General features: G+C 39.0%; 1 protein-coding gene across 4 annotated transcripts in view; it reads right to left on the bottom strand.

The window, feature by feature from the left end:
- The window catches only part of ADGRG2 (adhesion G protein-coupled receptor G2), a 41,461-nt gene that overhangs the window by 14,051 nt on the left and 12,835 nt on the right, over window positions 1–14,575 (bottom strand). For 3 of the 4 annotated variants that reach the window (XM_053387095.1, XM_053387096.1, XM_053387097.1), the window contains exons 3-12: window positions 13,393–14,010; window positions 7,496–7,549; window positions 5,716–5,747; window positions 5,358–5,412; window positions 5,057–5,098; window positions 4,026–4,096; window positions 2,931–2,998; window positions 1,930–1,969; window positions 1,792–1,826; window positions 1,162–1,256 (exon numbers count right to left, since the gene is read on the bottom strand). In XM_053387095.1, the coding sequence (XP_053243070.1) occupies window positions 1,162–1,256; window positions 1,792–1,826; window positions 1,930–1,969; window positions 2,931–2,998; window positions 4,026–4,096; window positions 5,057–5,098; window positions 5,358–5,412; window positions 5,716–5,747; window positions 7,496–7,549; window positions 13,393–14,010 (1,110 nt within the window). Of the gene's footprint in view, window positions 1–1,161; window positions 1,257–1,791; window positions 1,827–1,929; window positions 1,970–2,930; window positions 2,999–4,025; window positions 4,097–5,056; window positions 5,099–5,357; window positions 5,413–5,714; window positions 5,748–7,495; window positions 7,550–13,392; window positions 14,011–14,575 lie in introns of all 4 variants that reach the window. The other variant, XM_053387098.1, reaches the window with a different exon arrangement.

Genomic DNA, 14,575 nt, shown 5'->3' with positions numbered 1-14,575 from the left:
AAGAACTTGTTTTCAGAAACAGAACTGTGTTTACACTCATCTGCACAAATCTTTGCTTTCACCTAAACTTTCAACTGTCTAATTTTTCACTTGCAGGAGAGTCTGTTGGTCATTTTAAACAACTGGGGATCAGAAATCGGTCAACTGCCGATCATCCAATGGTCTACTATCAAATCTACCTTTTGCCCAACCCCAACATAAGAGTATTTTGAACATTAAAAATGCAATACAATCACTCTGTCATTCCACTTCCCAAAGAAGTTCAAAAATTAGCTGTTCTGAGAACTTGCTTGAAGGGTTGAGTGGAAATTGATTAATACATATTAATAAATAAAAAAAAGATTAATTATTTAGTTGTGTGAAGAGGCTTGGGGAAAATGCAAAACACTTCTTGCTGGCTATACCTAAACAATGATCAGTAGAGAAGTTGTGTGAGTACAAAGGGAGAGTCAAGACAGTGTTCAATACTGCCTACTGTTTTTTAATGTTTGATGCTTTGTTGTGTTTGTATATATGTTGTAAGCTGCCCAGAGTGGCTAGGGGAAACCCAGCAAGATAGGTGGGATATAAATTTAATAATAATAATAATAATAATAATAATAATAATAATAATAATACTGCAAACTGATGTCATGAATGGCCTGCATTGGGTATAATCTATTAGCCACCGGAAATTCTGTTGTGCTATCTACATTATACACAGATCCAAACAATTTCCCTTACTTAGCTGTGCATCCTAGTAGGAAAATGAACTCCTTTCATTGAATCCATAGGTGACCAGGGAGTACAGACCCCACCCATCCCAAATGCACCACTTCTTGTGTTGAAGGCCCTTCAAATCAGATATCATTCCACACTAAATATTGGCACTGATATAAAACAGAGACAGCTTGCACATTCTCATCCATTTATCATCTCATCCTATTATCATCCATGGATAAAAGGACTGAAGTGAGAAAGTGGTTAACATACAAACCAGAAGCAGACTTTTTGATTTTTGGGTTGTCAAACACTGTTTCTCCTTAGCCCAGTTTTACTAACAGTTCTCAGATACTTTTTTAAACCGCCTCCCCTTGCAAAAGGCTTAAATTCTGGAATTTAGATGAGACGTGTTCCATTGGTTATCTCAGTCTCTAGAACAAGAGATTATTGGTTACTTACCTATTAGGCTAAGTTCTGCTTTCCCTTCCAATTTTGACAATATGCTGCTTATATCCATGTTTTTCTTCACCTTTATTGTGAAACTGCACTCTGATCTGCTACAATGTGAAAAGAAAAATCTAGTAAATGCTACTAGATTGAATGCTAGCATATGAATTATTTAAAGCAGTGTTCCTGCTTAATTAGTTAAATCACGTTATTCTAAACTATATAAGCGTGCACCATTATTTGGCTTGTCCTGTTAGACAAATGAGGACCAAACGTCTGTTATTACTTATTAGATCTAATTAAACTAATTTAAAAACAAAGCAAAACCCTATTTGTAGGAACAACAAACATCAATAAGAGTTTAATTTTTCCAATATTTTCAGTATCTATGGGGATTTGAAGGTGGGTTTAAAAAATAATTCAAGAATTAATGGCTTTCCACTTGAGAGGTTAGAAGACTGAGATGGCACACCCTTCCTCAAACATTTCTTCAGAAGTGGCTTTGCTGTTTATAAAAGTTATTCCGGGTATAGCACTTCTGAGTTGGATAGCACTATAAAATGTCTATTAAAGCATTGAAGTGTCTTTCCACTTTTTAATATATGTGTAGCCAATAAAAGAATCACTAGGAATATGACAAACCTTTGGATTACTTCGTGACACTGTATGATGGATGACTATAAAAGAACAAATTTAAAATAAATTACTCGATCATCAAGTTCAAAATTACACAAGCGTCCACAAATAAATATCTATAGTAATAACTGAATGCTTACTTACCTCACTTATGCTCTGAAGGGTTTGGTTGAAATCGGAAATGCTAAAAGGAAAGTTTTTATCAGCTTAGTCAGAAATGCTATATTTGATTTTTACTAGTAAATTATCCCTGAGCCAGTTTAGTTTCCAGCAGCTTCCCCTAGCAATGGAGCCCATCATATCCTATGCCTACAACAGAGGCTTCCAACTTTTTTGAATCCACGGCTCCCTGGACCAACTACATTCTTTCTGAGGCACCCCTGTGGGGCCCAGGAGCCCAGTTATGTCACCGCTTTCCTGCAGAGCTGGCAGCCTCTCACCCTTTTTCAAACAATATCCCTTGTGGAGTGTTCCTTCAGCTTCCTCTCCTCTCCCTGGGAGTCCTGCAGGCAACTGCTGCTGCCCTCCCTGGTCTCTGAGATGCCCCCACCCCACAGAGAGGTGTCTCCCAGAGGCATCATTTGCCTAAGGAACTTATAGCCAGGGCTGCCACAACAAACAGCTGTGCAAGCCTTTGGGAGCCTTTGTTGCTGAACTACAGCTCCCATCAGCACCAGCAAGCATGACCAATGGTTAGAAATTATGGAAGTTGTAGTTTCAGCAACATCTGGAGAGCCAAAGGTTCCCCACATCTTTCCTAAACTCAAATTATATTTGCATCCAAACCTGGTATCATAGTTTCACTAACTATGGTTAGTTTCAACAAGCCATGGTTTGAAGTTGGCTTGTTTCGAAATGGCTCATAGAGATGCATCATGGGCCCTGTTTCACACGTAACAAACCAAGCTTAAGGGAAACTAAATGTAAGAGCTTCTGGCATCCTACAAGTAATGTGGGAAGAGGAGATCAGTGCGTAAAACATGCAAACCTGGGAGACTAAGTACTCTGATGTTACATTAAACCATGGTTTAGAATGATGGGCAAATGCAGCCACTACTATGTGAGAGTACTCAAAATGAAATATGACCATACATTCAGTATGATGTAAGGGACAAAAACCTAATAAAGAACTATGGAATGCTTACTTTGGTACTTTTAGTACTGGTGAAGTATCTTGCAATTGGTACTGACTGGTGCTGTCCCCAGGATATTGCTAGAGAAGAAAAAGAAAACATTAACAAAGTACAGTCCTGTGTACATTGCTAGGATCTCATTAAAGAATACAAGACAGATATAATAACAATGTAGGTGACGTGGCCCTTCACCCAGGAGCTATGTTGCTTTAAGAAACCCTATCCCTACCCAGAAACCCTACTTTCATTATCTTGAAGTGAGCGAAACAAGTTGACCCTGAAGCTTTTACCACAACACACTGGGAGTATCTGACAAAAGTTTCTGGGGTACATTTCCTCAGGTTTTCACCTTCTAAAGCTACTTCCACTGACAAAGCAAGGGACCTAAGTATTCACATCCATGAATATGTGTTGGACCTGGCAAGTTCCAAGATTCTATCTGACTGGATGACTCCCTGCCAAATAAGTCAATTAATATCAATCATAAAAAGGTTTTTCATTATGTCCATCTCTTAATGATCAACTTTATTGGTAGCAAGCAAGAATTTCCTGCAGCCTAGGTTAATGTTCCTTCCCATTCACTGCCTACGTCATACCTGCCCACTGCCGGATTTATGTATAAGCTAAACAAGCTATAGCTTAGGACCCCACTCTCTTGGGGGCCCCAAAAAAATGTAAAGAAAAAAACCTGGATGTACATTTCCAAAATATAAGATAAAAAACAAATAAAATAAAACCTACATACAGCAACAGTGTTTTGTGTTGTGTATGGACCTATTAGGTCCATAAATTACTATATAGATATTTTCAATACAAAAAACAGCGTCAATTTGTTGTTGACAAAGGACAGTTGGACATATAAATGGCCCCATTACCTTCAGTAGCTTAGGGCCTCATCAAACCTAAATCCGGCCCTGTACCTGCCCACTTAATATCAAAAGTTAACCCATCAATCACACAAGCTTATTCTAGGGGACCCTCCTGGTGGCTCTTTCCTGATACAAGCATATAATTTTCCCAATACCATCACAGGATATAATTATAATATCAAGATTGCAACCAAAACTGGATCACGGAATAGCAATTCATCAAAATGAAAAGACTTACGAGTGTTAAGTTATAGAAAGCATTAGAGCTGTTTCCCCTGGACTGAAATTTCATAGTGCCCATGTAGAAGACTGAAAAGTAAAAGTTGTCGTTATTAATAGCTTGGTTTAGAATAATTTTGACAACAGAAAACACATACTACCTCTGCTTGTACTTTTAAGCTTCCTTGGGCAAAAATCATTTGACCCTCTGTTCTTTTGCACAGATGCAGAATTTGGATGACTATTCCACACAGTCTTTGGCGACACCACGAGCCATCTTATATGAATCTGCCTGCTATATAAGATCTGAGTGAGCGGCCCTTCTCCGTGACCCACCTTGCTGAAGCAGAGTTGGGTACTGTTATGTATTGAAATTCTCACCCTGGCCACCAGGGGTATTGTGTATATAGTTTTCACTCAGGTCCACATCAGTTAACTTAGGCGGGAAACCCTGGGGTGTTGTTGTTACAATGTTGACAGCCGGCTGCCTATAAAACAGGCCAGCTGAGCTGTTCAGTTCAGTTCAGTTCCAACTTACTTATAAAGAACTACTTGGAGAAATCTCTGTGTCGTCTGCTATGTCAACCCACTACTTAATAGGTAGGACTAGAGATAGTTATGACCACACCCAGATTAGGGAACACCTGGTTCCAGCTCTCACTGTTTTTTGCTGGTTGTTGAAGGTTGTTGCTAATTCTGGCAAATGTATGGGAATAATCACCATGCTTTTATTATCTTATTTTATCTGTCTTCTTGCCCTGTCTCATTTTACTATTGCTTCAAAAAGCGGCAATATTTTTAATTGCCGTGTGCCATCCAGAGTAATGTATTTGCATTAGAATGGTAGGATATAAATTTCTATATGAATAAATTATGAAAATGAGCGTGCATCAGCCTTGGGGTGACAAAACGCTCCTTTCCATTTCTTCCACACATGAGAGGAGAACACAAAAAGCTTCTGTTTCAACTTCGGAACTAAACACAGTTAAACTCTACAATTTCAGCTGAAAAAAAGCTAATCTAAAATGGAAGTAAGAGAAGGTCACTAACCTGAGTCTTGGCAGATAGATGATAAGTTGCATGCATGATTGTCTAGAATTTTTAAAAAGGGAATAAAAAGTTTAATTCGAACATTATAAAATAAGTTTATAATAACTTTCACTCATTATCCTACCTATTTCTAATGCAGCTCCTAGCATGGAATCAAAATGGGAGTGATATATTTCTGTCTTTAGAAACTAAGCGAGGGCCTACATTTAGTGGAATAAATGTGGGGACAGAACACATAGCAAAGACAGAACAATGTGACACAACTCTAATATATAATAGGTTTTAATTCTGATACCTTAACCAACCACAGTTGTAGAAGTTGACATAGCTGTGTTTCCAGTGTATATTGTTCTGTCCACATCTAAGGAAATTCGTGTTCTTAATAGATCCTTCCTCTGCACATACTCCACACATCATTATTATTTTGATTTTAGCAATTTAGTATAAAATAATAATTGTAACGGAATTGTACCACCCCACCCCACCCAAATCCCATTGCTGGCTTTAATGAAGAGAAAGATGCTCATTTTATATCAAAATATGACTGTGACAGTATTTTAGCTTTTAACAAGAGGCAAGGCCTATTTCTATTCAAACTAAAAGCACTGTAAAAAGTTAGCTACAGTTTACATACATTCTCTGTGCAAGCAATTCTTACCTTCAGTATTCAGAGCTTCCTCTGAAGATGCATCTAAGAATATAAAACAGAAAATCAATGCAAACTGCAAAATTAAAGAGGAAAAGTTAAAGAAGGCAAGCCTACTCTATGTCAAAAATATGAATGAAATCTTGCCTGTGGCACTGTTAGGGTAGGTGACAAAAGTGACAATGGATGAGTCTGCTGCAAATAAAGAATTTTTTGAATTAAAATTGAAAATATAGAGAAGCACAAATAATTTTTAAATAGTTTACCTTTCATTTATAAACCTAGAAATGAATGGATTAAATTATGCTTTGGGTATAACTTTGTCTACTATGTGTATGCTGTAAGACGAAAGTTTGTTCCCTATGACCAAGATCGCAAGAAATGTGAAAGCAGTTCTGTGAGCAGGAGGGAATTTTAGACTTGCTTTCCTAAAAATGCCTAGTGGTATGACAAGCTGCTTTTGCAGCTGTGGGGGGAGTTCCAGAAGCAGTCTGTAGTAAGACACAGGGGTCTGCTTTTCAAAGATGTCAATACTTCTGACAAGCGATTGCAGTGTCTTGTATAAGCTTAAACAGTTCTTTGGATCTTCTAGAAGTAGAAGCCTTGTTGGGCTAGCACAACAATTAGTAAAGATTTTATTAACACTCTTTTGGTTTCATCTCACCCTGAAATGCAATCTCACGTTTTGATTGCCCTACACCTTTATTTAAAAAAAAAATTAATGGAAAAGTGTTTTAGCGACAAAAACAGGGAAATAAAATGATACCCACCACTAGGGTTATTATAGTAAATGTGTGCTGAGTTGCACATGGCCCTACTCACAACAGTTATGTCATGCCCACAAGTGCGGACAGAGCTTAGTGGGATATATACACAAAGAAACAAAATACTCATTAGTGTGGAAAGCCAGTTGCAATATACAGTGGTACCTTGGTTTATGAACTTAATCCGTTCCGGAAGTCCGTTTTCAAACCAAAGCATTCTTAAACCAAGCCATGCTTTTCCATAGCAGCCGGGGACTTAATTTACAAATGGAACACACTCAACAGGAAGTGGAACATGTTCTGCTTCCAAGGCAAAGTTCACAAACCAAAACATCTACTTCTGGGTTTGCAGCGTTCTTACTCCAAATTGTTCATAAACTAAGCTGTTCTTAAACCAAGGTACCACTGTAAAGGCAACAGTGCTAGGGGTCATGCCTCTAGAGAAGGAGCCTTACTCTTGTGTCAGCTGTCAGTGTTTCTTTATCACTTGCAAAGATGTCCTTGTAATCTACATAAAATATTTATACATTATAACACTGAGAAGCTGTGATTATTGTGTGTAGCTTGGAGGTGTTTTTCTTTCCAGAGTTATTGCTTTTAACAGAACAAGACAAAATAACATGCAAGGTAGGTTAACAAATAACATGACTAAAAATGATTTATATTCACCAATATTCATGAAATGCCTTAGAAATTAAATCATCTGAAGTAGAAATTCTTGCTAAACCTAATTATGATATACTAACTTCTTTCAACACCATAGATTATTCCTCTTTGTAAATCCTTGAGTAAAAGCAGCACACATTTAGCACCTAAGTATGGAAATAATTTATCTAGTTGTATAATAAAATGAGGAATGTACATATCCATGTATAGGAGCAGATTTTTTAAAAGGCTGACACCAGATACAGTTTGTAATCTGTTGTAAACCAATGGGGCGTCAGTTGCATCTTTCATCTTCATTATGGTGTGTTATATTTTATAATACTTTTCTTGAAGTAAAGTTTAAAAAAATAAAAATAGACATACCTGGTGTACTTCCTGGAGCTTTTCCAAATTTTGGTGAGATACGGCCAGCATTGCCTGAGTGGGAGACAGTTTAATACATTAGTTAGGCTAAATAAAAGTTTTTGTTTGCCCTTTAAAACAAAACAGAATACAATTATTGTTCAGCTACCACTATTGACCACAAGATGGCAATATGAAACTATTTAACCATATTGTAACTAATGAATTTCTGTTCAAGTTTGACAGGTACAACAAACACTCCCCCCCCCAAAAAAAAACACCCCAACCCTCACACAGAGAGAACAGTTCAGGTACATATCATGGAATAATACATAGCAACCCAAAATTAGGTTGTGTGTTTAAAGGTAAGGTGATATTGAAGAAACACACAAAATTTGTTAAACTTTTATACATTCAAAACAAAACATTTCCGAACATTTATTCTTTCATATGCAGAAATTCATAAAATGGACTGGCATATGTACCAGTTGTTCACTCCAAACAAAGGAGTTGATTTCAAAATAAAAATTACCTAACAAAACCTAAAACATTCTGGTCTTGTTTGGACATAACTCTGCAGGATAGTTTAGTGCTAGCACTGAATAAGCCTTGGGCTCACATATTTCAGTCAACTCTGATTTGTCGGACTCATCCACCTTCAAACCATGGTTTATAATTCTAACTTGTTTGAATAAACCTATTAAAACTTAAGTATAGTTCCCAGTTTGGACATAACAATAGACCATAATTAGTTTAAATTAGTAATCAAACGTTTCCATTCTACTTTCAGCCATTACCAGGGGAAGAGAAGGGATAAAAGAATGCATGGGACCAAATCTCACTGTAGTGCTAAAATATGGTTTAGTCTTACCTCTGAACGAGGCCACTGGCCTCGTTCAGAGGTAAGACTAAACCATATTTGCATACATGCATACATGGATGTTACAAAAATAGCACTTTTGCTATCTACTTAATCACTACAGTAAAAAAAAAAAGTCCTGATGAATCAGGCCAATGACCCACCTAGTCCAGCAACCTATTCTCACTGCTGCCAGCCAAACATACAGTCTTTTTTTAAAACCCAAAGAAAGATAGGAATGCAAAACCTCCATACTTCTCTCAAACCTGAAGACAGACACACTTTTATGCCTACAGTTCTAAACTCCAACCCCCCCCACACACAATCATCTCTTGGTAATTAGATGTTCCTGATAATTCAATGCAAGAGGGAGGAAAACAGAAAAGTTTGGCAATAACACAAAGTGCAATTCAGGATCTGGGTATAAGTATAATAAAGGCTCCCCCTTGTCAAGTAACCACATGGGTCCATCAATCACAGGGATGGAATTTTTTAAAAAATCCTCCCCTGCGTCCCCTATGGTGATGCCTGCACAATCTCAGCACAGTCGTACCTTGGTTCTCAAACAGAATGCGTTCTGGGAGTCTGTTTGACTCCCGGAACCATTCGAAAACCTAGATGTGGCTTCCAATTGGCTGCAGGAGCATCCTGCAGGAGCATCCTGCAACCAATCGGAAGCTGCCGAAGCCGTGCCGGACGTTTGGCTTCTGAAAATCGTTCAAAAACCGGAACACTCACTTCCAATTTTTGATCGTTTGGGAGCCGAAATGTATGAGTTCCAAGGCATTTGGCAACCAAAGTACAATCGTATTTCAGTATATTGGTTGTGTGCTCATATTTATTTATCATCATCATCTGCAGTCCAAGGGCATAAAGTGTGGCTTAAAGTTTAAAAAAACAAACAACCTCATTAATCATTTAAAAACAACAGTATCAGCACATTTAAAAAACCTAAAACACCAGCGTTTAAAACTGGTCTAAAATTAACCTTAAAAGGCCAGGCAAATAAAAAGGTCTTAACCTGGCTCCAAGAAGACATTAACGTTTGTGCTATGCAGGCCTCCCTGGGGGGAGCATTCCACAACTTAATCATTGCAAAAATTGCACTGGCTGCCAATTAGCTACAGAGGTAAGTTCAAGGTGCTGATTTTGGTGTATAATAAAGCCCTATACAGCTTGGGACCAGGAAACTTGAAATATTCATCTCACGCCTTAAATATCCAGCTAATCAATGTGTTCTATACATGAGGGCTTCCTGCAGATGCCATCTTTTCAGGAAGTCTGTACTGCACAATATAAGGAGCTGTGAGACCTGACCATTGGAATTTTCTTCCCTTAAATATTAGACAGATACCACCTCTGTTGTCCTTTCAGCACCTTCTGACGACCTTCCTCTTCCCGCAAGACTTTCTGTTTTGGAATTGTTTTTAAGATGTTTTCACTGTTTTATCACTTGTTGATTGCCACCCTAGGCTCCTTTGAGAGGGTGGGATATAAATTTACTAAATTAATAATAAATATAATAAATATATTTATTATATAATAAATAATAATAAATATAATAAAATATAATAAATAAATAATGCAATACAAATTAATTAAGGAACAAAAACTTTTGTTCAGATCTGTTATACTAGCAAGGAACATGGCATTTCCGAAAGAAAGAGCCTAACCTCTCTCTAATATTTTCCCTCCAACATGGCTGTGAGGAACAGACTGCTCCTTTTAAAAGTTAACTGTAGTTTAGGGTGTCATTTCAAACCCAAACTGTAGCTGATTTAACCATGATTAATGAAGACAAGCAAGCTTTATAAACTATGGTTAGAAGTTGGCTTGTTTCCATTAAGCACAGTTAAGATGAACCATGGTTTGTCTGTTTATATGACACAGCAAACTGCAGCTAATCTAAAACATTTCCAAACTGCTTATTACTTCCACACTTGAGGGGAGGTGGGCATCCAGACTTGGTGGTCACACAAGAACATCCTCATGAAGCCAATGCAGTCAGAGTGTGCCGCATGTTGTTCAACTTGTAGTTAAAACTCAACAGGAACAGGAACAGAATCAAAGTTTCTCACTTTCTTGTATTAGTTTGGACAGAAATTAGTCAAAGCTAACTTGTGTGAAAAATCTGGTTTGAATACTTAAACAAGACATCCATAGACCTTTTTGTAGCATAAAGGTATTGACTATGCATGGATGAGGTAAACACTGCACAAGACCCATTTACATGTTCCACAAAGACAAGAGGGTGAGGTACTTGAAATTACATTGTGCTCTCCAGCAGAGTGATTTCTAGGCAGTAACTTCAGTATGAAAAATACAAACAAGGAAAAAGAAAAAGGTTAAATGATCAGAGCTCTTTCTTATGATAACATGCAGATAGAAGTAGGTATGTGAATCAGCAGGTACGGTTTCTAGAGCTCCAGCATTCTTCCTGTGATTAGTCATTCTTCTGAGATATATATATATATATATATATATATATATATATTTCTTAATTTCTAAATCCAGACGAAGGGACAGGAAAACAGTACAGAGCACTTTCATTGTGGTGCACTTGCTACACAGCTGCTTGTACTAGATAAAAAAAGGAATAATTTACCATAGACAGATGACAGTCACGACTCTCACTTTCGTTTCTCCCCTTTTGTCATATTCTGGGCAGAATCATTTTACAACTCTGCATGCAGCATCAAATGGGACACAAAGCAACCAACAATGCAGTTTAACACCCTTCAGACTAGCCTTACTCAATAAGTGGGTTCAGAGCTTTGGGGTTTCACTGTCTTTTGTCCCTGGTGCTTCTTACAGATCCAGAGGTGTCATTACTTATTACTCTGGTGTCTCAGACCTTCATCCTCAATCTTACCCACTCAGTGGTACTATACGTGCTGCATCAGGGGAGCAGTTGGCGCTGTGGTCTAAACCACTGAGCCTCTTGGGTTTGCTGATTGGAAGGTTGGCAGTTTGAATCCCCGCAACGAGCTCCTGTTGCTCTGTCCCAGCTTCCGCCAACCTAGCAGCTTGAAAGCACACCAGTGCAAGTAGATAAATAGGTACGGCTGCGGCAGGAAGGTAAACAGCATTTCTGTGCACTCTGGCACTCGTCATGGTCCTCCAGGCGCCAGTAGCGGTTTAGTCATGCTGACCATATGACCTGGAAAGCTGTCTGTGGACAAACACTGGCTCCCTCAGCCTAAAGCAAGATGAGCACCGTACCCCATAGTGGCCTTTGACTGGTCTTAACCATCCTTTACCTTTACCTTACCTGTCACATCTCCTATTGCCATCTGCCATGGATGCTTTAGTTGAGATTTCTGCATTGCAGCAGGTTGGACTAATTGATCCCCTTCTAACTCTACAATTCTATGATTCTATAACACTGTTATGAGTTTTGGGGAAGGGAAAGCCTGTAAGTGTTAAAATCTAATCAATGATTCAAATTCCTAGAATAGCCAGGCTAGCTTCTTGGTGCTGGGTTGGTAAGGGAACAAAGAAAGAGGATCTGTACTAGACTGGTAGTTAGAAAGACAAAGTTGAGAATTGAGCAGTGTTAGCTAGAAGCTGGAAGAAAAGCTGCAGGCTGGGAAGCAATGGGCTGGGAAGCAAGAGATGTTTGATTTTTGTCCGAATCCAAGGCTACAGCTAAGGGAGAAGCAAGGTGTTAATGCTGTGAACCCCTCCATTGTAGGCTCAGGTTGTATATATGTGTAAAGAAACCATATATCATAAAGACACCACAATCTCTGCTGTACCTCATTCCAAAGGAAATGTGAACCCTGAGTAAATGCCTGGAACCCCTGGAATCTCACACCACTCGAAAATTGGGATGGCATGCAACAATATGATATAATACCACCACATTCTGTACATTAGTTTAAAGCTTCCATTTTTTATTTACAGCTGCAATTGCATCATGCACATTTAATTGTAAGCCATAATATGAGGAAAGGCAATGGCAGGCTGTAAGGGCAGCACGGAATTCTGATAATCTCAGCATTGCTTCTTTTATCAAAGTATTTAGCTGCAGAAAGATATTTTTGGAAACAGGAAGTCTGGGTTTATAAATGGGTATAGGGCTCGGAGGGAGAGGTATGTCTGAACCTCACATGGTTACATACCCTGCCTTCATAACTTCCTGGCACTCTTCCCAAAATATACAGCCCTGATGCCTATCATTTATCCATACCTCTTCTCTTGTCATCTTAGCAATCTCAACTGAAAAAATAAGTACCTTTGTACTTTGTACAGTATCTCTGTTGATACTGCACAGGTGAACATTACAAAAATGTAGTAAACATCTGAAGAAATTTGATAGCAAGTCTGTATTGTGCAGAGACAGCATGTTTTATTTAGGTCCAATCCATTACATTATCCTGCACATGTACCTCCTTCCATTGTGTGTTTTCCGAAGCACCTGCATCCTTCTGAGCCTCTGCAGCACCTCTAGACTCTGAATATCACTTGCAAGGAGAGAATACACATTCCCTCCCAATTAGTGAGTCAGCTTGCAAAGTGTGCATGCCTTGTTGAGCATCTGCCATGCCCCTTATCCCATCTACAGCTGCCTTTCAGAGAAAAGGTGTATTCTTTCCAATACACAACAGCACATGAAAACACAGTGAGATGGTCCTGAGATAATTCAGTGCCAAACAATTTAAGACCGTTCCCTCCTTCTCCCTGCCCATAGTCTACCCAGTGTCCCATTGTTATATACTGAGTCAAGCAGCCCTATGGGTGTGCCACCTGCCCTGCTGCCTTCACCACCAGTTTTGGTGCTGATTTCAGCTGAAATCATGTCCGAAATCATGCAAGATCTTTTGGCAACTACTTGTCCAAATCGGGCAAGATATTGCCTGAAATTGGCACTGATGCTGGTGCTGCTCCTCCACCAGAGGCGGATGCAGCAGGGCAAGCGGAGAAGCAGCGGCAACAGTTTGGGAACAACAGGGCAAGGAAAGGCAGCACTTCCCATTTTGCCTCAAGTGGATGAGCCGCCCCTTACAGTAAGACAAGGCATCCCCGTAAACAGAAAAAAGGGCACAGTATTACTTACCACATGGCAAAGAGTTGCTGTACAGTGCTGTCTTATTATAGACCCAGTGATCCTTCCTCCAGCGAACAGTGGCGCCATCTTGGCAATTTTGAGTACGGAATACTTCTCCTTTAGGCCACATTCTGAACAAATACAGTTCACCAACCATTCCATTTGAAGAATTTGAGGGTGTGCCAGGCTTCTGTGAGCAACCAAGTAAAAGCTGCCCACCTGCAGCAAGTGGCCGAGTTATATTTATTTTTTCATTTATTTTTTCTGTACCATTTATATATATATTCACTTGCTGCGGTTCACTTCGCCATCCTGTGCATACCTGGTACCAGGTGTCCTCATCCAGTTTCTCTTCCCAGGTTATATTTTCACCAAATAGCCAAACAGTCAATTTGCCTTGTCCTCCTGAAAGCCCAATTTCATAACAATCTGACACTGGCAGATTGCAGTCTGGTTCTTTTTTGTAGACGAATGCTGTCCAATCGTTTTTTGGGTCATATAGTTTAAGATGAATGCAGAATGTGAAGTTCATTAGGGCAGGCACAGACGTTGCAGGTGACAAAGTCCATACTTCTTCACATGAGGTATTAAACACAGCTCTGTAATTTCCTAAGAAATTATTCTCAGCTGCAAGAAGAAAACAAACTTTTAAAATCAAATTGTCCAAAAATGATTAGTTTCTGCAGCACTTTTATGACTTCCTGTATCTGACTTTCTGAAATCTTATGTAGCACTATGGTTCAAATTCACAGATTTCCTCATATCATCTGGGCATTCCTAGCATACACATCACCTTCTGATTTCTTATGCTATCTGGCTGACATGGGAGCATAGCACCATCCCTTTCCATACAGATAGGCAGTGCTTTTTTCTGGGAGGACGCAGGGGTACACATACCCCTAAACATTTCGTGAATCGAAGTTTGGCCTCATTGAGGGGCAGTATTTCAACATGAGTAGGAAAATGAGAGTACCCCTAAACATTTTTTTAATAGAAAAAAAGCATTGCAGATACCACATGGATAGAACCTCAGCTTCAGTTCCTTTGCACATCATCATTAACCCTTAGAAAATTACATTCACACTGGCATGGGAAGGAGTTACTGTGTAGACTTCTCCCAGGGAATTTGGGCTCTCTCATGTACAAAGCCCAGGACATCCTAGAGGCAAACTTATACCCTGGCACTAACCCC

Source organism: Podarcis raffonei, chromosome 4 (assembly GCF_027172205.1).
Source record: "Podarcis raffonei isolate rPodRaf1 chromosome 4, rPodRaf1.pri, whole genome shotgun sequence".
Lineage (NCBI taxonomy): Eukaryota > Metazoa > Chordata > Lepidosauria > Squamata > Lacertidae > Podarcis > Podarcis raffonei.
This window is presented reverse-complemented; position numbering and strand designations above follow the sequence as displayed.